At 36.2% G+C, this 24,357-nt stretch overlaps 1 protein-coding gene across 1 annotated transcript in view; it reads right to left on the bottom strand.

The window, feature by feature from the left end:
* Positions 1-24,357, bottom strand: part of SYNE1 (spectrin repeat containing nuclear envelope protein 1) — a 462,280-nt gene that overhangs the window by 328,109 nt on the left and 109,814 nt on the right. Inside the window, exons 5-9 of the mRNA XM_027083161.1 lie at positions 23,402-23,485; positions 16,476-16,568; positions 15,387-15,565; positions 5,157-5,353; positions 2,469-2,578 (exon numbers count right to left, since the gene is read on the bottom strand). Coding sequence (XP_026938962.1) covers positions 2,469-2,578; positions 5,157-5,353; positions 15,387-15,565; positions 16,476-16,568; positions 23,402-23,485 — 663 coding nt within the window. The remainder of the gene's footprint in view (positions 1-2,468; positions 2,579-5,156; positions 5,354-15,386; positions 15,566-16,475; positions 16,569-23,401; positions 23,486-24,357) is intronic.

Here is a 24,357-nt window from a genome sequence, read left to right as displayed (position 1 = left end):
AGATGGCCATTTAGCTGCATTAAACAAACATAAGCCCTATATCATAAAAATTTTTTTAAATCCTTTTTATTGTGCTCAAAATATTCATTTTTAGATGCTCATACCCTACTTTACAAATGCCTCATTAAAAAAAGGGTAAAGCTTATTTTTTAAAAGGAAAATCAGAATTTATCTTCTCGAGAATGAGATTAGTTTCTTAATAATAAAGTTCTTTAGTACAGTATATTAACAAGTTTAAAGCAGGAGTGTGCTTCAAATCTCTGAGGATTTTTGCATTAAATCCTTGCTCATGAGCATTAACGTAAGTATCTCATTTTATTTCTCAGACATTACCAGCCACCGTGTTTACTCATCTGGAGAGATGATTAATGTCAGAGAAATTAAGAGTACAAGTTTAGAAATCAGCTCAGAAGTAAATGCAACTGGGTAACATAAGAACTTGAGATATGACAATCAGGTGGAAAGCTGATATTCTCTGTGCCGTATGAGGTAAGTCTAATACACCTCCTTACAGAGTTTCTTATTCATAGAGCACTGTCCATGCCCAATTATATTCTCAAAACCCAGAAAACCCCAAATGAATCCCAAGCACACAACTCAGTCCACACTAGAATTTGCACAGTCTTCTGCTTTCAGTGGTGCTCCTTAGGAACACTATTTTTCTAACTATAGAATAAGTCACTCTGGTGATCAACATTTGTGCCTGAAGCCTGGCAAAGAAGAACAACAACAAAAGGTTTCTTGAAACCATAGTTTTGTTTTGTTTTTTTGAAACCATAGTTTTTAAAATAACTAACATAGTTCTATCAAATGCCACCTTAACTTCATCTAAGCGACCTAGGAAACACCAGTTACCGCTGTTTTGCTTAATTCTTTTACGAAGATTTCTATTAGTGCAAAACCTTTTCCTACTTGAAAACTTTGGTGTATGTTCCCCTGACCTTTTCCTTCCTTAGATCCATTTCTAAGACACACAGTACACTTTGTTTTTTGTTTTTCTTGTTTCTCTTCATTATAATCTCAAACCTCTCTGAAAACTCTAGTAGAGACCTCAACAGTAAAGACAGAGAGATTGTTTTTAACATGTCTTGAAAATTCCATTTATAATTCTTCCCTAATGTCATTCTGCCTAATAATTAATTTTAAATTCAGTAGTGAATCCTCGTCCCTCTAAAAAAAAAACAACCCACAAAAACCCAAAACCAAAACAACAAAACAAAATCAAAACTAAACAATACTACAGTACTTTTAAAAAATAGGAGAAGAATATCCATTGTTGTTCAAAACAGAAGGTAGGCATTCTGCTGGCTGGACTGTAAAATGGGAGATCTTTCTACAGGAGGATTTAAAAAAATCATTTCAGAAGCAGTAAATATCTGTATGCCCTTTAGTCTAGGAATTTCTCTTCTAAGAAAGAACTGTAAAACAATGCTTATTACAAAATTGTTCATAGAAGTATTTTTTTATAATAGCAAAAAATCAGAAATTTTCAACAATTAATATTGGGTAAATAAATTACTGTACGTCTATATGATGTTCTAGAAAGAATGGCATGAGAAGGGTTTTTTGTATGATGTTAACAGAAAACAGAAAATTATAAAATTGTATGTATACTGCAATTCTATCAATATTTTTGTTAAAATATTTTATGTGTCTACACATATGGAACTCACACCAAAGTGTTACTTTTTTTAGAATAGATTCTCTGCAGAAGGTCAAGTACAGGTAATTTTCTTTTTCTTTTTTTCCCAACTTTTGTTTTTGTCTATTTATGACAACAAACATATATCATTTGAGCAATATGAAAAATGTAAATGTTATTTAAACTACTGAGAGGCTGAGAATCTAAACACAGTGAATAATTAGAACTTTCATAAGTTTGCCTTACTTACATATGTTTGCAATGAGTAGCAACTTATAAATCTAAAAGTCAAAATTAGATTTTATCAGACTGAACAGAAGAAGGGAACTCAGGATCTAAATGCATAAATAATATGATGGATATAAAATTAATTCAATCGTCAAATTGCTACAATCAAGTTTCCCGACACTGCTATCTTTACTTTATTCTACTCCACTATTTTATTTCATTTCATTTTATTTGCCATGCCGTGCTGTTTGGGATATCTTGGTCCCCCGACCAGAGATTGAACCTGTGCCCTCGGCAATGAAAGTGTGGAGTCCTAACCACTGCACCACCAGGGAATTCCCTATCTTTCCTAGATTTTAATCCCTCACTATTATATGTTCAGTATTTATTATTAATAATTCTTTCTCTGCTATATCCAACATACAAATCAGAGAAATCTTTCCCTCTAATCTCCTCCCCAGTTGGTGATATCAGTCTTTACTCAGTTGCTCTCATATTAAAATGCATTCCAGTTTAATTTTTTGAAAACAGCATATTAAAAATCCAAGTCACTACCATCGAGTGTATTATCAGCACTCAAACAAAAACAAACACTTACATCATTCTCTTGCCCATCAGTGCCTGTACTGTGAACGTCGGGATAATGTTTCAGAAACTGGGCTACGTAGGTCATAATAGACTTCTCATCTGGTTTATCCACATCAACATCTGGAAAAACCAAACCCAAATGTGAATAAATTAAATAGCATTAAAAAGATTTTAATAATACAAACTTTGAAATCTAGAGAATATACCAAAAGACACTGTCCTAAATGCAAAAGAAAAATAGAGTACTATTTAGAGATGGTGACAGGAAAAACCAGTTTAGTCTGCATAATCCATGGGGGAAATTTTACGACTCAGAAAGATGACATATTTTAACCAAGAGCTTTTAGGAAAGTAGTACATGTTTCATTTAAATAATCTCTACACTCATCAGAAATATGAGATATATATAGTTGTTCCTACATTCTGTCTAGTTACTAAAATACAAATGATATGTACATTTCAGAGTTGGGGTAGATGAGTAGTAAAACATACTAACAGATGTGGCACTGAATGACAAGTGACTACGTAGTCTACATACTACATATGGCCAAATATCAATTTATTTTAGAAAAGAGAGAGATGCCTTATGTCCAAGTCCTTATGCAGCTTCTCCATTGTGGAGCCTTCCGTCTAAGTCACTGTACTTTGAACAATCAAGTACTCTTTGAGTGAAAAAGAGCCTGAAAAGATCTCAATCACTGTCATTTTAAAGTATATAGATGTTTACCTAATTAAATCAGTAAAAATCAAGCAAAGATATTTATATGAATTTAGTAATTATAGAATCTGGGTAAGACTGGATACATAAAAAGTGTTGAATGTTTTCAACAAGTCTTAAATATCCCTTTTAAAGGCAATGGAATAAGGGGTTACATTTGGAGATTAGAAATACAATATCTGCACCAATAGAGAAAAAAAACCAGAACAAACAAAAACCATGAAAATCAAAATATAAAACTGCCCTAATATTTTGTATTGTTTCTTGCGATTTGAAATATAATTTCTAGCGACCATCAATGTAGGATTTAAGAAGTGGTACAACTCTTAAAAGACTTAAAGATAATGTATTCTGGAATTCACGAGATGACTCAGAGGTGATTTTAGAAATGATAAGATCACTGATGTGGAGAATGCATGTGAAGAATAAAACTTTCATGAAGAGTGAAAGTGGAAACATTTAATACATGACTTAATATAGTATATGTTTTTAAATACACATGCGACTAAATCATAAAACAATTGTTATAATAGATACTGGTCTATTTAATCTGTATTCCTAAGAGTTTATATGTTCAAGTTGGCTAAAAACTTTTTTGAAGTGGAAGTTCTCATTAGGAAAATAATCACTTTATATGTGGGATAGCCTTGCATGTGGGCAAACTCAATTTCTGATGATCAAAGAAAATATTAAGATCCTCTGGTCTGGTGGATATGAAAGAACCATTCATATCCTCCTCCTATCCTACTCTAGGAAGAAATTTCAGCTCTGATGCATTCTCTGAAGTGAGGGCTGTGATATTTGTGTGTCTTTCCCCTTGAGCTGAGTAGTGTCCTGGATACTACTGGCTTTGTGTGTGTGTGAAGACACAAGGTGGAAAGTCCTTGGCTCCCCTAGTGAGACTGGAGGGGGGGCGGGCACCACAGGTCCCTAAAATGTCAAGGGATCTCCATGCTGGCCGTCATCTCAGAGGAAGCCAAGCAGGTAGACACTGTTTTAGAGCTAGAAATGTTCATTCTGAAATCTCATCTTTAAAAATAACTTGCGGGACTTCCCTGGTGGTCCAGTGGTAAAGAATCCACCTTCCAATGAAGGGGACGCAGGTTTGATCCCCGGTCGGGGAACTAAGATCCCACATGCTGCAGGGCAACTAAGCCTGCGCCGCAGCTACTGAGCTCGCACGCTCTGAAGCCCTCGCGCCACAACTAGAGAGAAGCCCACGTGCCACAGTGAAGACCCGATGCAGCCAAAAAAAACAGATAAAATAAATAAAATAAAATATTTTAAAAAAACTTGCTTTCGCTGTATTTACATTTTTGCATTCATTAATGGAAATTTCCATAATTACCAAGCCAAATAAGGCATTATCTGGGACTTTTGGAAAATTCACTTTGACCCTTTTATTTCAATTTAACAAACAACTAGAAGTTTATTAAAGGCATCAAAATTGCCTTTTGAAGGCTTGACAGAGTTAACTCCATTTCCAGAAAGTCTTAAAATTCACAGCCTCACCAAGAAGTTGCCAAGAAATTCTAGTGAAAGATATTAGGTCAATCACTTGGGTAGTTTTCCTGACTGACACCTAAATACTGGGTAGTTATCAACATTTCTAAGTTTCTAATGACTAACATTTTAAAGATACGCTCTGAGATTACTAACAATTTTTTACTCTTCCGGATTCTCCTCCTCGCAGTACACTCACTTGTAAAACTTTCATTCCATCCTGAGGTACACTGAGTAAGTACAGTTCCCCTGGCTGGTACCACCCATGTCAAGGGCTGTTAGGAGCAACACAGCTGTATTTTGCTCCCGTGTATAGTGGCAAATATTTTTCCAAAAGAAAACTGGTGCAGGAAGATACTATTCCTTCCCACTTTTCAAAGTTTTCTGACCTCTCGGAAGGCATCTGTAATATCTGGGTTTAAGACATACAACCCTACTGAGTTGAGGGATACAAGAGCCAGCAGTCGCTCAACGTGCCTTCGGGATCTAGGAGTCTCGGGATTCCCAGCTCCGTTTCAGCAATAGTGAAAGCCTCCTCCAGGTTTTCCCGGTTAGATCTTCCTTTCACCTTCTCCAAGTCCACTAGTTCCGGTTGAATAGCATGGATGACTGAATGAAAGGCCACTCCACTTCTCCAACTCCGCCCGAAGTCTTTTACTTCTATTCCGCTCTGCCTTTAAAGAAAATAATGATAATGTCACTTTCTAAGCAGGTAATGCACACTTCCTCAAAGACTCAATCCAATCCTCCTCGGCAGTGGACGATGGGCAGTTAGCTATACCGGTATACTGGTTTTGAGAAAAAATAAGCAAAGCAAAATTTTTAATGGGTACCAAGATAAGGTGTAGAAATTCTGGTTCCATACTTAAAGAGTTTTCTATATTAGAGTTTTCAGTAATTGAAAGACTCAATGGAAAGCACATTTTTAAAGGAAACCAATAGAGAGAAAAAACACCTGACAAAATAAAAAAAGGGAACATTTTAAAAACACCGAAACTGGTAACAATTCACCATTGTGTATTTTTTTGAAGAAGTCTCTAACACATTTCTAATGAGAATGACAAGCAGCCTGTGTTGTACATGCACAGATGATAACAGATAGATATAATGTGGCTGAATTATATCAAATGCTGTAGAATGAACAAAATGCAAATGGTTGTGATGATGTCTCTAAACTAGTCACAAAAAACCCTATACTCCACATAAGTACAGACAAGATTAATTTACCCTACCATCAAACTGTTTGAGCAAATTGTTTTTTAAACTCTTTTTATAGAATTGCCTTGAGGGCAATGTGCTGGTGGCAAATCTTTGCTCTTTCGTGGATTTACTTCAAAGCCAGATATGATCACTAAGAAGTGATGCAAGTTTGTAGCAATATTTTGGTGTTGAAAAAACAAGCGAGGCAAGCTCACGATGAATAATTTTTCTCTACATGTAACTTATCAACCATAAAGACAGTTTCAAAAAGAGTTGCAAAGATGTCTTTGAGCAACATTTTTTGCTTAAGTCTAGAGCCTTTAAAAGTGATCAATAAATTAGGTAACATTCAGTAGATAAATATTCTGGTAGTTTCTTTTTAGAAATTTAGTCTCATTACAGTTGTTTCTAAATAAAGCAGAAATAATATCACTGAATTCTTCTTTTCTACTATATTCTCAAAATTTCCACAAACTGTAAGAGACAATATATGTTACTGATAACGTGATTAATATAAAAAGTTGGTAAATGTCCTTACATTTTCTCTCTGCAAACTTTAAGCTTCACTTTAAATCATGTTCTACCAATGTATACTGAGTTTCCATAAAATATATTGTGCTAAAAATAACATCCTTGGACCTAATCACTGGCTTCTTAAATAAATATTTTAAAAACAATTTTGTAAGATTGCAGCAACATCTCTTAGTTCTTTTAGAGTTTCTGTCTCTGGTGGTAGAGATTTAATTTTTTCAGACAATGCCTGACACACTGGCAAATGTCCAGCCAGGTTAAACAGTATGTTCTTATTATCTATTCATTTGTACATTTGCCGCTGGCTTCATCTTATTTTTCTTCCTATATTTTCCATTTGCCAACAGTCCCCCATTTCAAAACGTTTTTGTATGCACAGTCTCTTTATGCCACCTCACATTATTTTTTTAATTTTATTTTACATTTTTTTACTTTTATTTTTTTGAATTTTTTATTTTTTTTATACAGCAGGTTCTTATTAGTTATCTATTTTATACATATTAGTGTATTTATATCAAATTACATTTTAACAAATTGAGTTCTGGTTCAAGATGGCGGAGTAGAAGGACGTGCTCTCACTCCCTCTTGCGAGAACACCGGAATCACAACTAACTGCTGAACAATCATTGACAGGAAGACACTGGAACTCACCAAAAAAGATACCCCACATCCAAAGACAAAGGAGAAGTCACAATGAGACGGTAGGAGGGGCACAATCACAATAAAATCAAATCCCATAACTGCTGGGTGGGTGACTCACAAACTGGAGAACACTTATACCACAGAAGTCCACCACTGGAGTGAAGGTTCTGAGCCCCACGTCAGGCTTCCCAAGCTGGGGGTCCTGCAATGGGAGGAGGAATTCCTAGAGAATCAGACTTTGAAGGCTAGCGGGATTTCACTGCAGGACCTCTACAAGACTACGGGAAACAGAGACTCCACTCTTGGAGGGCACACACAAAGTAGTGTGCATATCAGCACCCTGGGGGAAGGAGCAGTGACACCATAGGAGACTAAACCAGACCTACCTGCTAGTGTTGCAGGGTCTCCTGCAGAGGTTGGGGGTGGCTCTATCTCACTGTGAAGACAAGGACACTGGCAGCAGAAATTCTGGGAAGTACTCCTTGGCTTGATCCCTCCCAGAGTCCACCATTAGCCCCACCAAAGAGCCCAGGGAGACTCCAGTGTTGGGTTGCCTCAGGTCAAACAACCAACAGGGAGGAAACCCAGCCTCACCCATCATCAGACAAGCGGATTAAAGTTTTACTGAGCTCTGCCCACCAGAGCAATAGCCAGCTCTACCCACCACCAGTCCCTCCCATCAGGAAACTTGCACAGGTTTCTTAGATAGCCTCACCCACCAGAGGGCACACAGCAGAAGCAAGAAGAACTACAGTCCTGCAGCCTGTGGAACTAAAACCACATTCACAGAAAGATAGACAAGATGAAGAGGCAGAGGGCTATGTACCAGATGAAGCAACAAGATAAAACTTCAGAAAAACAACTAAATGAAGTGGAGATCGGCAACCTTCCAGAAATAGAATTCAGAATAATGATGGTGAAGATGACCCAGGACCTCAGAAAAAGAATGGAGGCAAAGATCAAGAAGATGCAAGAAATGTTTAACAAAGACCTAGAAGAAGAATTAAAGAACAAAAAACAGAGATGAACAATACAATAACTGAGAGGAAAAATACACTAGAAGGAATCAATAGCAGAATAACTGAGGCTGAAGAACGGATAAGTGACCTGGAAGACAGAATGGTGGAATTCACTGCTGTAGAACAGAATAGAGAAAAAAGAATGAAAAGAAATGAAGACAGCCTAACAGACCTCTGGGACAACATGAAATGCACCCCTATATTCACATTACAGGGGTCCTAGAAGGAGAAGAGAGAGAGAAAGGACCAGAGAAAATATCTGAAGAGATAAGAGTCGAAAACTTCCCTAACATGGGAAAGGAAATAGCCACCCAACTCCAGGAAGTGCAGAGAGTCTCATACAGGAGAAACCCAAGGAGAAACACGCCAAGACACATAGTAATCAAATCGGCAAAAATTAAAGACAAAGAAAAATTATTGAAATCAGCAAGGGAAAAACAACAAATAACATACAAGGGAACTCCCATAAGGTTTAACAGCTGATTTCTCAGCAGAAATTCTACAAACCAGAAGGGAGTGCCATGATATACTTAAAGTAATGAGAGGGAAGAACCTACAAACAAGATTACTCTACCCAGCAAGGATCTCATTCAGATTCTGTGGAGAAATCAAAAGCTTTCCTGACAAGCAAAAGCTAAGAGAATTCAGCACCACCAAACCAGCTCTACAACAATGCTAAAAGAACTTCTCTAAGTGGGAAACACAACAGAAGAAAAGGACCCACAAAACCAAACCCAAAACAATTAACAAAATGGTAATAGGAACATACATATCAATAATTACCTTAAATTTGAATGGATTAAATGCTCCAACCAAAAGACACAGGCTTGCTAAATGGATACAAAAACAAGACCCATATATATGCTGTCTACAAGAGACCCACTTCAGACCTAGGGACACATACAGTCTGAAAGTGAGGGGATGGAAAAAGATACTCCATGCAAATGGAAATCAAAAGAAAGCTGCAGTAGCCATACTCATGTCAGATAAAATAGACTTTAAAATAAAGAATGTTATAAGACACAAGGAAGGACACTACATAATGATCAAGATATCAATCCAAGAAGAAGATGTAACATTTATAAATATATATGCACCCAACATAGGAGCACCTCAATACATAAGGCAACTGCTAAAAGCTATAAAAGAGGAAATCGACAGTAACACAATAACAGTGGGGGATTTTAACACCTCACTTACAACAATGGACAGATCATCCAAACAGAAAATTAATAAGGAAACACAAGCTTTAAATGACATAATAGACCAGATAGATTTAATTGATATTTATAGGAAATTCCATCCAAAAACAGCAGATTACGCTTTATTCTCAAGTGCACATGGAACATTCTCCAGGATAGATAACATCTTGGGTCACAAATCAAGGCCTCAGTAAATTTAAGAAAACTGAAATCGTATCAAGCATCTTTTCCAACCACAACGCTATAAGATTAGAAATCACTTACAGGGAAAAAAACGTAACAAACACGAACACACGGACGCTAAACAATACATTACTAAACAACCCAGAGATCACTGAAGAAATCAAAGGGAATTCAAAACATACCTAGAGAAAAATGACAATAAAAACACAACGATCCAAAACCTATGGGATGCAGCAAAAGCAGTTCTAAGAGGGAAGTTCATAACTATACAAGCCTACTTCAAGAAACAAGAAAAATCTCAAATAAACAATCTAAACTTACACCTAAAGGAACTAGAGAGAGAAGAACAAACAAAACCTAAAGTTAGCAGAAGGAAAGAAATCATAAAGATCAGAGCAGAAGTAAATGAAATAGAAACAAAGAAAACAATAGCAAAGATCAATAAAACTAAAAGCTGGTTCTTGGAGAAGATAAACAAAATTGATAAACCATTAGCCAGATTCATCAAGAAAAAGAGGGAGAGGACTCAAATCAATAAAATTAGAAATGAAAAAGGAGAAGTTACAACAGACACCGCAGAAATACAAAGCATCCTAAGAGACTACTACAAGCAACTCTATACCAATAAAATGGACAACCTGTAAGAAATGGACAAATTTTTAGAGAGGTATAACCTTCCAAGACTGAACCAGGAAGAAATAGAAAATATGAACAGACCAATCACAAGTAATGAAATTTAAACTGTGATTAAAAATCTTCCAACAAACAGAAGTCCAGGACCAGATGGCTTCACAGGTGAATTCTATCAAACATTTAAAGAAGAGCTAACACCCATCCTTCTCAAACACTTCCAAAACATTGCAGAGGAAGGAACACTCCCAAACTCATTCTACGAGGCCACCATCACCCTGATACAAAAACCAGACAAAGATACTACAAAAAAAGAAAATTACAGACCAATATCACTGATGAATATACATGCAAAAATCCTCAACAAAATACTAGCAAACAGAATCCAACAACATATTAAAGGGATCATACACCATGATCAAGTGTGTTTATCAATATACGCAAATCAATCAATGTGATACACCATATTAAATAATTGAAGAGTAAAAACCATACGATCATCTCAATAGATGCAGAGAAAGCTTTTGACAAAATTCAATACCCATTTATGATAAAAACTCTCAGAAAGAGGGCATAGAGGGAACCTACCTCAACATAATAAAGGCCATATACGACAAAGCCACAGCAAACATCATTCTCAATAGTGAAAAACTGAAAGCATTTCCTCTAAGATCACGAACAAGACAAGGAGGTCCACTCTCACCACTATTATTCAACATAGTATTTGAAGTCCTAGCCACGGCAATCAGAGAAGAAAAAGAAATAAAAGGAATACAAATTGGAAAAGAAGTAAAACTGTCATTGTTTGCAGACGACATGATACTATACATAGAGAATCCTAAAGAGGCCACCAGAAAACTATTAGAGCTAATCGATGAATTTGGTAAAGTTGCAGGATACAAAATTAATGCATAGAAATCTCTTGCATTCCTATACACTAACAATGAAAGGTCAGAAAGAGAAATTAAGTAAACAATCCCATTTAGCATTGCAACAAAATGAATAAAATACCTAGGAATAAACCTATCTATGGAGACAAAAGACCTTTATGCAGAAAACTATAAGACACTGATGAAAGAAATTAAAGATGATACCAACAGATGGAGAGATATGCCATGTTCTTGGATTGGAAGAATCAATATTGTGAAAATGACTATACTACCCAAAGCAATCTACAGATTCAATGCAATCTCTATCAAATTACCAATGGCATTTTTTACATAACTAGAACAAAAAATCTTAAAATTTGTATGGAGACACAAAAGACCCCAAATAGCCAAAGCAGTCTTGAGAACAAAAAACGGAGCTGGAGGAATCAGACTCCCTGACTTCAGACTATACTACAAAGCTACAGTAAGCAAGACAATATGGTACTGGCACAGAAACAGAAATATAGATCAATGGAACAAGATAGAAAGCCCAGAGATAAACCCACACACCTGTGGTCAACTAATCTATGACAAAGGAGGCAAGAACATACAATGGAGAAAAGACAGTCTCTTCAATAAGTGGTGCTGGGAAAACTGGACAGCTACATGTAAAAGAATGAAATTAGAACACTCCCTAACACCATAAACAAAAAGAAACTCAAAATGGATTAGAGACCTATATGTAAGACCAGACACTATAAAACCCTTAGAGGAAAACATAGGAAGAACACTCTTTGACATAAACCACAGCAAGGTCTTTTTTGATCCACCTCCTAGAGTAATGGAAATAAAAACAAAAATAAACAAATTGGAACTAATGAAACTTAAAAGCTTTTGCACAGCAAAGGAAACCATAAACAAGATGAAAAGACAACCCACAGAATGGGAGAAAATATTTGCAAACCAATCAACAGACAAAGGATTAATCTCCAAAATAAACAGCTCATGCAGCTCAATATTAAAAAAACAAACAACCCAATCCAAAAATGGGCAGAAGACCTAAATAGACTTTTCTCCAAAGAAGACATACAGATGGCCAAGAGGCACATGAAAAGTTGCTCAACATCACTAATTATTAGGGAACTGCAAATCAAAACTACAATGAGGTATCACCTCACACCAGTTAGAATGGGCATCATCAGAAAATCTACAAACAACAAATGCTGGAGAGGGTGTGGAGAAAAGGGAACCTTCTTGCACTGTTGGTGGGAATGTAAATTGTTACAGCCACTATGGAGAACAGTATGGAGGTTCCTTAAAAAACTAAAAATAGAGTTACCATATGATCCAGCAATCCCACTACTGGGCATATACCCAGACAAAACCATAACTCAAAAAGACTCATGTAACACAATGTTTATTGCAGCACTATTTACAATAGCCAGGTCACGGAAGCAACCTAAATGTCCATCGACAGACTAATGGATAAAGAAGATGTGGTACATATATACATTGGAATATTACTCAGCCATAAAAAGGAATGAAACTGGGTCATTTGTAGAGATGTGGGTGGATCTAGAGACCGTCATACAGAGTGAAGTAAGTCAGAAACAGAAAAACAAATATCGTATATTAATGCATATATGTGGAACCTAGAAAAATGGTACAGATCAACCAGTTTGCAGGGCAGAAATAGAAACACAGATGTAGAAAACCAACGTATGGACAGCAAGGGGGGAAAGCGGCCAAGGGTGGGGGTGGTGATGTGATGAATTGGGAGATTAGGGTTGACATGTATACACTGATGTGTGTAAAATGGATGACTAATAAGAACCTGCTGTATAAAAAAAAAAAAGAAAACTAAAAAAAAAAAATTAAGGTGGGTGTAAATAAGTGAACAGCTGAAAAATATTCATCATGTATTAGATATTTTCTGATTTTCTTGAATTTTATTGTATATATAAAATGTTTTCCTAAATATTCACCATGTTGGAACAATTAAAAATGGTTTGTTACATGGTCTTCCTCCTTATTTGTTGAATACACACACACACACAGACGCACGCACACACACTTATAATGTTTTGTATTAGATCAAACTAGTAGGTGATATTCCTAAAAAGCTTTAGTCCAAGCCTCTGAACTGTAGATACAAAATCAAAGAAAATGTAGATACCTCACTTAAAGAAGTGATACAAACTGAAAGAAACTTAGATACATCACTTAAAGAAGTACATCCAATTTATAGGCTAATAAATATTTGCTTCAAGTTATTTTGAATGGGTCTGTATACACATGTCTTCATTTGTTTGGTTATCTTACTGATTTTTGTCCTAAAATACAACTGTTCTTAGACATTTGAAAAGAAGGTATGCAAATGTCAGACATGCTTTCATTTCTGACAGTATAGATAGCAGATGAAATTGGTAAAAAAAAAAAAAAAGAAGGGGCGATTAACTATCTTGTGTTACTGAAACAGTTTTTTGATTTACTTATCAAGTATTTTGAAATTTTATATGAAAACTCAATACACTCCGACAATTTGGTGCTCACTGGATGTTTTATCCTTTCTCGCCATCTTCAGTCTTGTGAGATGGATAAACCTTCACACTACGGAGTCTCACAAATTATAATTTTACAGACATGTCATATACTGAACTAGGTACAGATTCTAAAGTTATTTTATCCATGTCAGGTAAGAAATTGCTTGAAAAATAAATACCAGGATAGTGTAAAATAGCTTTTAGAAAAATTATCGACAATGTGGTAGCATGACAGAATCATGTGTTCATTCCAGACTATTCATGGCAGAAAGCGGTCATCTCCCTAAATCTCTACAATTTATGCAGCTGTTAAGTAAATGGATCTCATTGAGGTGTTGATAGGTGGAGAATCCTTGGGTCCACAAATCTGGACATTTATACAGGTAAGGAAAATACAACTTCCACCAATGTTACAAACATACAAGTTGCAGGAATGACGATTATTATTAGACCCCTGCACATCATGTGTGAAACAAAACGTATGCAGGAAAACTCCAACATCATTGAATTTGATTTTATTTCAAGCTATATAATATTAAATGAAAATTTATTTACTTTGTTTAATTAAATGCTGTGTGGAGCAAGAGACAACAGAATGTCACATTGACATTATTACAAATTTTTATCGTGATAGCATCGTGATATATGTTGTAGCATGTGGTCACCAGTCCTCTCCTACCCAACATGTTTCTTCTCCCTGCTTGGTTAAGCTGCAAAAGAGATTAGTAATACCCACTGTAGATGGAATGCAAAGAGCATGCCAGCAATGTGGGAAGGGCTTTTAATTTCATCCCTACTAGAGTCCCAAGAGTCACAAAGCTTTGCTTTCAGAAATATTTTTAATTGCAACTTGAATCATAAAAATATACCCCAAATTAGAAAACCATCAACACACTTTACAAGTTAAATAAAACTATACGTTAGTAACACTAATTACATCTTCTCTACGTTTATTTTTTTCTCTCCTTATTTTTGCTCTTCAAACTCTTTAAAAATAGAACTTCCTGTGTTTAGTGCCTCAGTGTTTTATAATGATAAGTACTTGTTTACAACTATTTTCCAGAAGGAGAGAATTAGATGTGGGTTATATCTAGGCATGTGAAACAAAATAGAAAGCGAGTTAATTTTACATGTCATTTAGGAAAATCTTACAAAAACACATCTTCTAGGTGAAGAGATCTTATTACGTACCACATCTGACCACAAAATATTGGTATGATCAACTTGAAACTCTATTGCAATTGCTATGAGAAAGTACTTTTTGAGAGTAGTAATTTTATATCCAGTATCCTCACATATATGTGCACACATGTAAATTTATTATGCTTAGAAGCAAACTCCCAGTCCATATAGCTGGAGCTGACAAAAGAATGTACATTCCAGATAAAAGATAAGATCAAAGAAAACATTAAAAAATAAAATTGCCAGAAAGTGTCAAGGTATAAAAACAAATATGATTATTTCAGAATGTGGATCTCAGTCCACAATATTATTAAATAGAACTCAATAGTCTTACGAAGAGATAATCACGTTTAAACGTCTAATTTATTTGTGTAAAAATTATCTAATAGCAGCAGAAAATCCAAACAATGACCTAAATGGCATTAGTCCTCATGCTAATCAAGTGTAGGGATTAAACAACTTAATTGGGTCCCATCACACAAGTGAAGAAGGATTTAGTTTTATTACAACATTTTCCTAGAGTATCAGGGATGCTTTCTGTTTACATTTTAATTCAAGGGAAGAGTGAAATGAGAGCCGGAGCAAAGCCATTCATTCCTCTGTCTCCATAAATTTTGCAATCACTGGAATGTGCACTCAGTCATAAATTGATACCTCAAATTATTCAAGGGTTTCTAATTTAAACAAACTCCTTCTTGGTACTTACTTGGCGACTGTGTACTGGACCCAGTTTAATAAAGCCTTCTTAGCATTTCCTTGGATCTTGGTGGCCACCTTCCGTTTGCTTGGGGGGCTGGTGGTCTCAGAGCTGACCACACTGTCCACGGAGGATGTGCTGCTAGACAGAGGCTGCAGCTGCGGTAGGTTGCTGGTCAACTCCTCAATCTGCGTGAGCATCAACAGTCGGCAAAACGTCAGCATTACGTCAGCGTTATCTTTGTTCTTCTCTTCTCAGGTGGTTTAATTTTCCAACTTGATTGATCTTAACACCCTTAACCTCCCAACAATATAAGCTCTTAAAGGGCACGACCAATGTCTTACTCCTGTTTGCACTTCCTTCCACATCTAAAATGGGACCTTGTACACAGTAATGAACACTTGTTAAATACATGCATGAATGAAGAAAACAAAACCTAATGGTTCTCCAGACTCAAAGGATGTACACACCAAGAGTGAGTCCTAATGTAAACTACAAACCTTGAAATGATAGTGATGTGTCAGTAAAGGTTAATTAATTGTAACCAAGGTTCCACTCCCATGGGGGATACTGGTTAAGGGGAGGCTATGCATGTGTGGGTGCAGGAGGTACATGGGAAATTTCTGTACTCTTTGCTCAGTTTTGCTGAGAACCTCAAACTGCTCTAAAAAATAAAGTCCATTTCTTTAAAAAAATGACCTTACGGCTAGAAGAATTATCCCAGAGAGAACAGCAAGTTAATTTCTCCCCTTAATGTTTAATAGGAGCATAGAACCGCTCCCTTCCAGAGGACAAAGAAAAACTTCCTGAACTCTTTTTACACCAATATTTCATCTCCATCGTGTTCTACCCACTTCTCGGATTGGGTACCTGGCCGAGTTCTTTGGGGAGTTCCATATATAACACCTTAGCGAAGAAAAAGAGGGCATTTTCTGCCAACAAAAAACAATGTACATGTGAAGGTCACATCTCTGCTAACTTGAGGTTCAGCCGCAAAGGTACAGAAAATGAGGGCATTATTCATCATTAAAATGTCCACCACTACCTCCATCTGTGACATTTATATCAACTGAAAAGGGAGCTGAAGAAGTACAATACCTGGAAATACAGAATAATGGTCCACATCAGTCCGAGAACTATCGAGGGTCGGCCATCAGCTATATCAGTGGAGTTAATGTTGACTAATTTAATCTGTTTAAAAAGAAAAACTGTACTAGTAATGTACTAGAAGATTACAGACCATTTAATTATGCAATAAGTAGCACTTGACTAGACGTCAATAACATGTGGTCATGCCTGTGCAGCAGTACACAAGAGGAAGCAGGGTGAGCCATAAAAACATGGTTTCAGTGGAAATTTCAGGGGCATTCATTAGGTGCACACAATAAACACAACTACAGAATGAATTTCAAAAACTGGTTTAAAGTTGAAAAAAATATGACATCATGCGAGGAATTACCAACAAAATGCCAGACAGGAAAAAAAAAAAAAAGGTTATTCTTTACATTCAGAGGTTGACTGGAATGGAAAAGAAACTGTGAGGGGAAGTTTAAGAAGATGCACTTACTTTGAAATTTGTTACCAAATAGCATGAAACTTATGTTCTCTTTTACCTATAAAAGTCAGCAGTTAAAAATTCTAAAATTTGTACTAACCGGTGATCCTCTGTACATGGACTGACATGAAAAACAAAGGGAGAAGACGATACATATATATAAATAGTCCTTCAAAATCCACATTATTTGTTCAAAGGGAATAAAAATGCAGGTGGTAAATTTAGAGCGTGATTTGCAGAATACATTTTAAAGATAAAGGAAAGGCAAGAAATAGTTAATTATTAAGAGAAACAGTTAAGAGAGTAGAAAGAGACTGGGGGGATTCAGTTCCCTACTTTGGGGCCCTGACAACTATAAAGCACTCAGAATTAATCTGTCTACAGTTGGCCCCAATTATTCATTTCAATGTCTTCCCAACTATGAGGAAGTCCCAGGAACATAGACTTGTATGGTAGGTCTAGCTCAGTCAACCTCTACAGAATACAGTTAGCTACTTATCCTCCTCTTCATAATCCCTGGACAAATTAGAAAAAGACTAAAGTACTTCTTAGACTTCTAGCTCAATAATTCTCAGCCAAGGGCTTCCCTGGTGGCGCAGTGATTGAGAGTCCGCCTGCCGATGCAGGGGACACGGGTTCGTGCCCCGGTCCAGGAAGATCCCACATGCCGCGGAGCAGCTGGGCCCGTGAGCCATGGCCGCTAAGCCTGCGCGTCCGGAGCCCGTGCTCCGCAACAGGAGAGGCCACAACAGTGAGAGGCTCGCGTACCGCAAAAACAAACAAACAAACAACAAAAAAAATAATTCTCAGCCAAGATTTAATAAGGTGTGATACTAAAATAAAGTTCAGAAGTTTGTAAATAGCTTACTTTTTAAAAAATATCAGAAGCAAAATCATCCCACAATCACCTTACTCTTGAGTAACTGGTTTAAATTTACTAGTTATACATCTGAGGAGTAAAGTAAAAGCTAACACAAAAGTCATTGTAAATAATTTGAGATATACCCATGGGATTTTATCTCACTGCTGAAGTTCATTCAGCAGGTTCAGAGACAGAAAAAAATTGAGAACTTCCACAGATCACAAGATCATATGTCTACTTCTTTTAAACCTAGCACTGTGTAAGATATAAAATACTTGCTGGTGGAAAATAAAGAGTGTCACATTTCTTTAATCTTTTATGACAGAACCCATTACAATCTTTATAATCATTTTGACGGCTCCATTTTACAATTTCTCCAGAATTTTCTCTATATCCATTTTAGTGTCCACGGGCCACAAATTTATAATACATGCTAATAACCACAAGATTAATGCCTTTCATAGAGGACAAATTATTTCTCTTTCCTTATATATCATTCTTTTTTAAAATGCAATTGAATATATAAGTTGAATTTCCTACCTCAACCCAGCTCCAACTGCACTTTGAAGTTTATACGTTCAGCTTATTACAGAATCTGAAGATCTTTTGCTCAACTTGTGAAGAAAAAACGTTTTTCAAAATTATTTTCTTTCTTAAAAACTTAAAAACCATAATGGGTTTGGGGAGCACAGGTTCTTTGCCTGTTATACCTCCTCTCCCTTGCAAAATCCTATGAAATATACAATAAACTTTTAATAGCCCTAATATTGTGGGAGGGGCAATAGAGACACATCCAAAGAGACCGAAGAATTCCAGAAACCAGAAATGATGAATCACATAGATGGCCCTCACCTCAGACCTTCTGAGCCAGAAAACAAGGAAGGCGACCTAAGAATCTGTTTTAACAAAACCTCTAGGTTTGGAGAAGTTTGATTTTGTAAGCCAGAGGCCTGAATGGACTGAATTATCTTCAAAATTCACATGTTGAGGCCCTAACCCCCAATGTGACTGCATTTGGAGATAGAACCTTTAAGGAGACAATTAAGGTGAAACAAGGTTGTAAAAGTGAGCCCTAATCCAATAGGACTGGTATCCTTATAAGAAGAGGAAGAAACACCGGAACCCTCACTCTCACTTTCTCTCTCTCTCTCTGCACACACACACAAGAAAGGTCACGTGAAGGCACAGTGCCAAAGCAGCTGTCGGCGAGCCTGGAAAAAAGGAGGAAATCAACCCTGATGACACCTTGATCTTGGACTTTCAGCCTCCAGAACTGTGAGAAAATACATTTCTGTTGTTTAAGCTATCCAGTCTGTGGTATTCTGTTATGGCAGCCATAGCAGACTAATACAAGGCCCACAGACCTTTCAAAAAAAATTTGAATTATTTGGGAAAAATTTCAAAAAAATTTAAATAAAAAATCCAGACTACCAGCTTTTCTTGATACATTGGAAAACCTAATGAACAGATGCATCACCACTTTACGAGTTGTTTTCTACATATATATATAGGTAGCCAAATACCTGCATTAGTTAATAAGTAACTTAAATAAATTAAATAAATAATAAGATTTCAATAAAAATCCAGACTACTGGCTTTTCTCGTTCAACTGTTAAACCTGGGATCACTGTGCTTGCATTTCATCGAGGTAACACCAGATGGAATTGAGTATTTGCGTCCTTCCTCCAGACAGCACATGGGACTACTCCGTTTTCCTGCTACCATGATCAGCTTCTACCTTGCTTCATCGTTTACATCATCTATCTGGACCTCACAGGAACCTAAATTTATGTCCTTGTGTGCACTATGGCAAGCTTTAGGAAGCATGGTCAGTGACTGGCTCCTCCTATTACTATTTAGAATGATCCACCTGACACCTCATTGGAGAAAAACTTGTGGAAAGTAGTGATGAATCTATTCATTAGAGCCAAACTTATACAATTCTTATCAAATACTAACATATGCCTTTATTCAGTAACCCTGTAAACAAGTGGAAAATACACACAATGGTAGGGTTTTCTTCAGTAAACTTGAAAAGTGCCTTCATTATTCCTTATCCGAGTACTAAACAAATCTATCATCTAAAGAAAAAATCTAAATGGAGGACAAAGTAAATACAAAGGTTAAAGACAAATTCTTGAAAATATGTTTGAGACTTAAGTTCTTAAATTATAAAGAACAAAAATAAACAGTAAGAGGGAGGGCACCAAAGAGTCTTCAAAAACTCATTCTACCCCACTGTCAATTATTTTGTGAGCCAATGGGGTGAAGAAATGCAAGAAAGAGAAGCCCAAAACTATGTACTTCAGGTAGATTTTTAAAAAATCAAAGTAGTTAGGGATTTGTGGGGACAGAAAGGAAATACTTTGGATTTTGTCCTGAAACTCAAATGCATTACTTTTTGCCCTTAGTAAATATAATATTTAAAATTGGAATCCTCTACTTTTTAAAAAGTTATTCAGGTTTGTTCTGTGAAAATGGACCTGGTACAAACAAGTCTTTTGTGAAAAGAAGACTCTTTGGTTCTGTTTACAAACAATGCCTTTCATGGGTTAAGTCATTAAATTTTTCTCCAAGACATTAATTAATAAGAAGAATTCTGTTTTCATATTCTAGCCAGCAAGTACACATCCAAACAAAGAAGGACACTATTGTTATATAGCCAAAATGGAAGATGCAATGACTGGGAAAACTCTATAAACATCCTGTTAAATAAGGCTTTTTTTTCAGCTTTCCATGAAAAACTCATGAAGCGAGAGAAGGAAGAAGAGAGACACTCCATTAAGAATGATGTTAAAGTGACCTGAAAACAATGTCCAATATTCTACTAGACGTTAAGACTGTTTTTCTACACCATCTTAATGCCTAGAATCTCTCTTTGGTGTGAAGTTAGCACACTTGACTGAGCTTTCTACTGATTCACTGTACTAACAACTCATCAAAATGTAAATTATTTAAGAGCCAGAATCTAGTTTTCTTTAATTTTCCAGAATTAATATTTTCCAGAATTCTCGTTTTACAGAAAGTATTCAATTATGCATTTGTGGAATAAATGAAATAATTTATTGCATATAGACAGAGAAGTAAATAACTGAATCATTCTATTTTCCAGAAGTATCTGGATATCCATTTATAAAGCTGGTTTTGGTATTGCCAAACACAGACTTCCTGAATTTCTACAAATTAGAAAAGGCTAAAATCTAAAAGGATTGGCACAACCCTTCTGGAGGGAAATATGTCAACACCTAACAAAACAAAATACACACTTATGTTTTGACCCAACAATCATACTTCTGAAAATTTACCCAGAAGATACACTTCCAATAATACAAAAATACTCATGCACGGTTATTAATTGCATCATCGTTTCTGTTTGAAAAATGCTAGAAACAACCTAAATGCTCATTCATAAGACAGTGGTTGAATAAACTCTGGAACATCCAGACCACGGAATACTGTGCAGCTGTAAAAATGAATGAGGAACATCTCTGTGAGCTGATTTGAGGGATTTCCAGGATATACTGTTAAATGAAAAAAGTAAAGTGTACCTGGTGTATCACTAGTATGCTACCTTTGTATAAGAAAGAAGGTGGTGTATGAAAATAACCTGCTCATTCCTGCAAAAGAAATACAGGAAGGATAAATCAGAAATTGGAGAAACTGGTTACCTAGAGGTAAGAAAAGGAGTAAAAGGAAGGAGAATGGTAATGGAGAAGCAAGGATGAGGAGGGAATGCCACTCCTCTAAGTGTAACTTTTGTTCCTAGAATCATAATAATGTCTCATTCTCTAAAATAAAAAATAATTAAGGTCAACTAGGATGTGTGTGGGGTTGCCCAAAATGGAATATAACTCTATTACTTAACTCTATTATAAATGAATAACATAATCACACTGAAAGGATGGGAGAACAGAAGTGACCTAGGTAAATCTGGACAACATTCTCTTGACAGGATATTGTAATGCTGAAGACCGAAAGAACTGTACACAAATACTGTTCTCCAGTTAGTCAATATGTTTCTCACAAAGGTGTGGGTTAGCAATTCTGAAACTACTTTATGTGTATACACTAGAGATGAAAAAGAAGACAATATATTGTAGATGAGAGCCAGGTTTCTCACTGCCAGAGAAAACAGAAAGAAATCATCATGCAATGGACCTTGTGGTATTGGACTGAAATCAGAAGTATCAATTTGAAGTAAAGGTTTACATGCACACATAATAGAAGAAGCTATATAGAAAGAGAGAGAGAGAGAGAGAGAGCTGGAAGGGAGAGAAATATAGATATGTGTGTATACCCAGATTAGTAAACATACATATATCTAGATCTGTATATTGAGAGGGCAATGAAACCTCAGTAGCCATGAGCACACCTAGCACCCAAATCTTGGTTTCTAAATGCCATTCACTAATGAAAGGAACAAAGCCTCCTTAGAGAAGTGGTTGATTCTAGGATTGGGGTAAGGAAAATATAAATCTGGAAAATCTGTAGTTCCAGAAGATAAGGAAATGATTGAAAAAGGATGGGGCCATGTCAAAAGAGTACAGGAGCCAGCTTGAAGGAACTCTTAATGGACAAAGCTATTTGTCCATTAAGCAACAAAATAATAACAATAATAGTAGTCATACTGGATTATAACTATAGAATAAAATAAATATCCATGAGTCCATAATGAAATAAAGAAGGAATTGAATAAATAAATGGGGAAGAAAGGTCATCTTTTTCTTACATAACGATTCCAATTAGTAAGTATAAAAGAAACGAGGGAAAAACAAAATCATCATTAGGCAAACAGCACAGAAGCAATTACTGAAGGCAACTGATGCTAAAATCAGTGAGCAAGGAGCAGAATATTAGCATAATCTCAATTACCTCCCCCCTAAGTTATTTCTGAATTATAAATGGAAAAGTAGTAGTTTTACCATAAAAAAAAACCTCAGCAGATGACTTAATCAAGTGGTTGAGGTTACCATCACCAGCAATAATACAAGTCAGAATCCTATCTATATCCACTAAACTGATTCACTGAGAAGAATACATCACTTCCTTGGAATTCTTGCCAAAAATGTATAACCTCAATCTAATCATGGGAGAACATCACACAAACCAAACTGAGAGATATTATGAAAAATAACTGCCTAGCGGTTATCATTAAGGTCATGAAAGACACAGAAAGACAAGGTCATAGAATGGAAAAGACAAAGGAGCCACAACAATTAAAATGCAACGCATGTTATTGGATTGGATCCTGGAACAGAAATAAGACACTGTTGAAAAAATGATGAAATTAGATTAATTTCTATGCTTTACTTAACAGTATCATGCCAATTTTAATTTCCTTATTTGGTAGTTGTACTATGTTACATATATGTACTATGTACAAATAAGTCCCTCACATTAGAGGGAGCTGGCTGAAGTACAGACATGAAATCTCTGTACCTCTTTTTTTTTTGCCACTCTTCTGTAAGTCTAAAATGATTTTACAATAATATTGCACATATATGTTGTATAGATTGCATGCAGTGTTTTTACCCAACAATCAACAATGAAAATATTAGTATGTCCACGCTTTCTTCTTGAAGTGTTTTGTTTTTGTTTCCCTCTTACCTTCCTTCCTTCCAGGAACTTGAGTGCCGTGCCAATGTTCGCCACAGCATGGATTCGCTTCATCCGGCGTCCTTGTTCACACGGCTATAAAAGGGGGAAGGACAGGAATAAGTAAAAATGCACACATTAAAAAGACAGTTATAAACTCTATTTAAGTGGATTCAAAATATACTTGAAGAATGTTCAAGAACAGCCAACATACTCAATTTCTATAAAGGTTAGCAGATACATAGAGGAGCGTTATCCCCACAGCACTTGGAAGGTGTATAATTTACTCAATAAATACATTCATTCTCAGCTTCTGAATGCACTTACCCTTAAGGTTTCTGTATGCTTAAGGTTGGAATTCACAAAATTCCTATGTTGTCTACTAAGACTGTTATTCCTGCAAGTTAGGAAGTATTTTTATGAAAAGTGCTCTTGGTGTGTGTGGAGGGAGGGCAGGAAATCTCTCCTTGCCTCTCAATTTTGTCATAAACTTAAAACCTCTAAAAAATAAAGTTTTGGGCTTCCCTGGTGGCGCAGTGGTTGAGAGTCCGCCTGCCGGGTTCGTGCCCCGGTCCGGGAAGATCCCACATGCCGCGGAGCGGCTGGGCCCGTGAGCCATGGCCGCTGAGCCTGCGCGTCCAGAGCCTGTGCTCCGCAACGGGAGAGGCCACAACCGTGAGAAGCCCGCGTACCGCAAAAAAATAAAAAAATAATTTAAATAAAGTCTTAAAAAAAGTATTCTTGGTCACTCACATTTTTTTTCAGTCATACTAACATGAAAGTTGCTGACAGTATTAGTGGCGTTTCTCTGTTTGAAGGACCAAAAAGCATGGCTTATATGAGCCAAGGTTAAAAAGGAGGAGTGCAAGAATGAAAATGTTCTTCGCAAAATAGTATGTTCTGGTACAAGGATACTAAGTTACTTGTGTTTGATTCAGCAAAATATAATAAATTAATAAATAATTTAA

Source organism: Aethalodelphis obliquidens, unplaced genomic scaffold (genome assembly GCF_003676395.1).
Source record: "Aethalodelphis obliquidens isolate GAN/ISIS:26980383/991018 unplaced genomic scaffold, ASM367639v1 scaffold3, whole genome shotgun sequence".
Classification (NCBI taxonomy): domain Eukaryota; kingdom Metazoa; phylum Chordata; class Mammalia; order Artiodactyla; family Delphinidae; genus Aethalodelphis; species Aethalodelphis obliquidens.
Note: the sequence above shows the minus strand (reverse complement) of the source record. Positions and strands in the feature narration are given on the sequence as shown.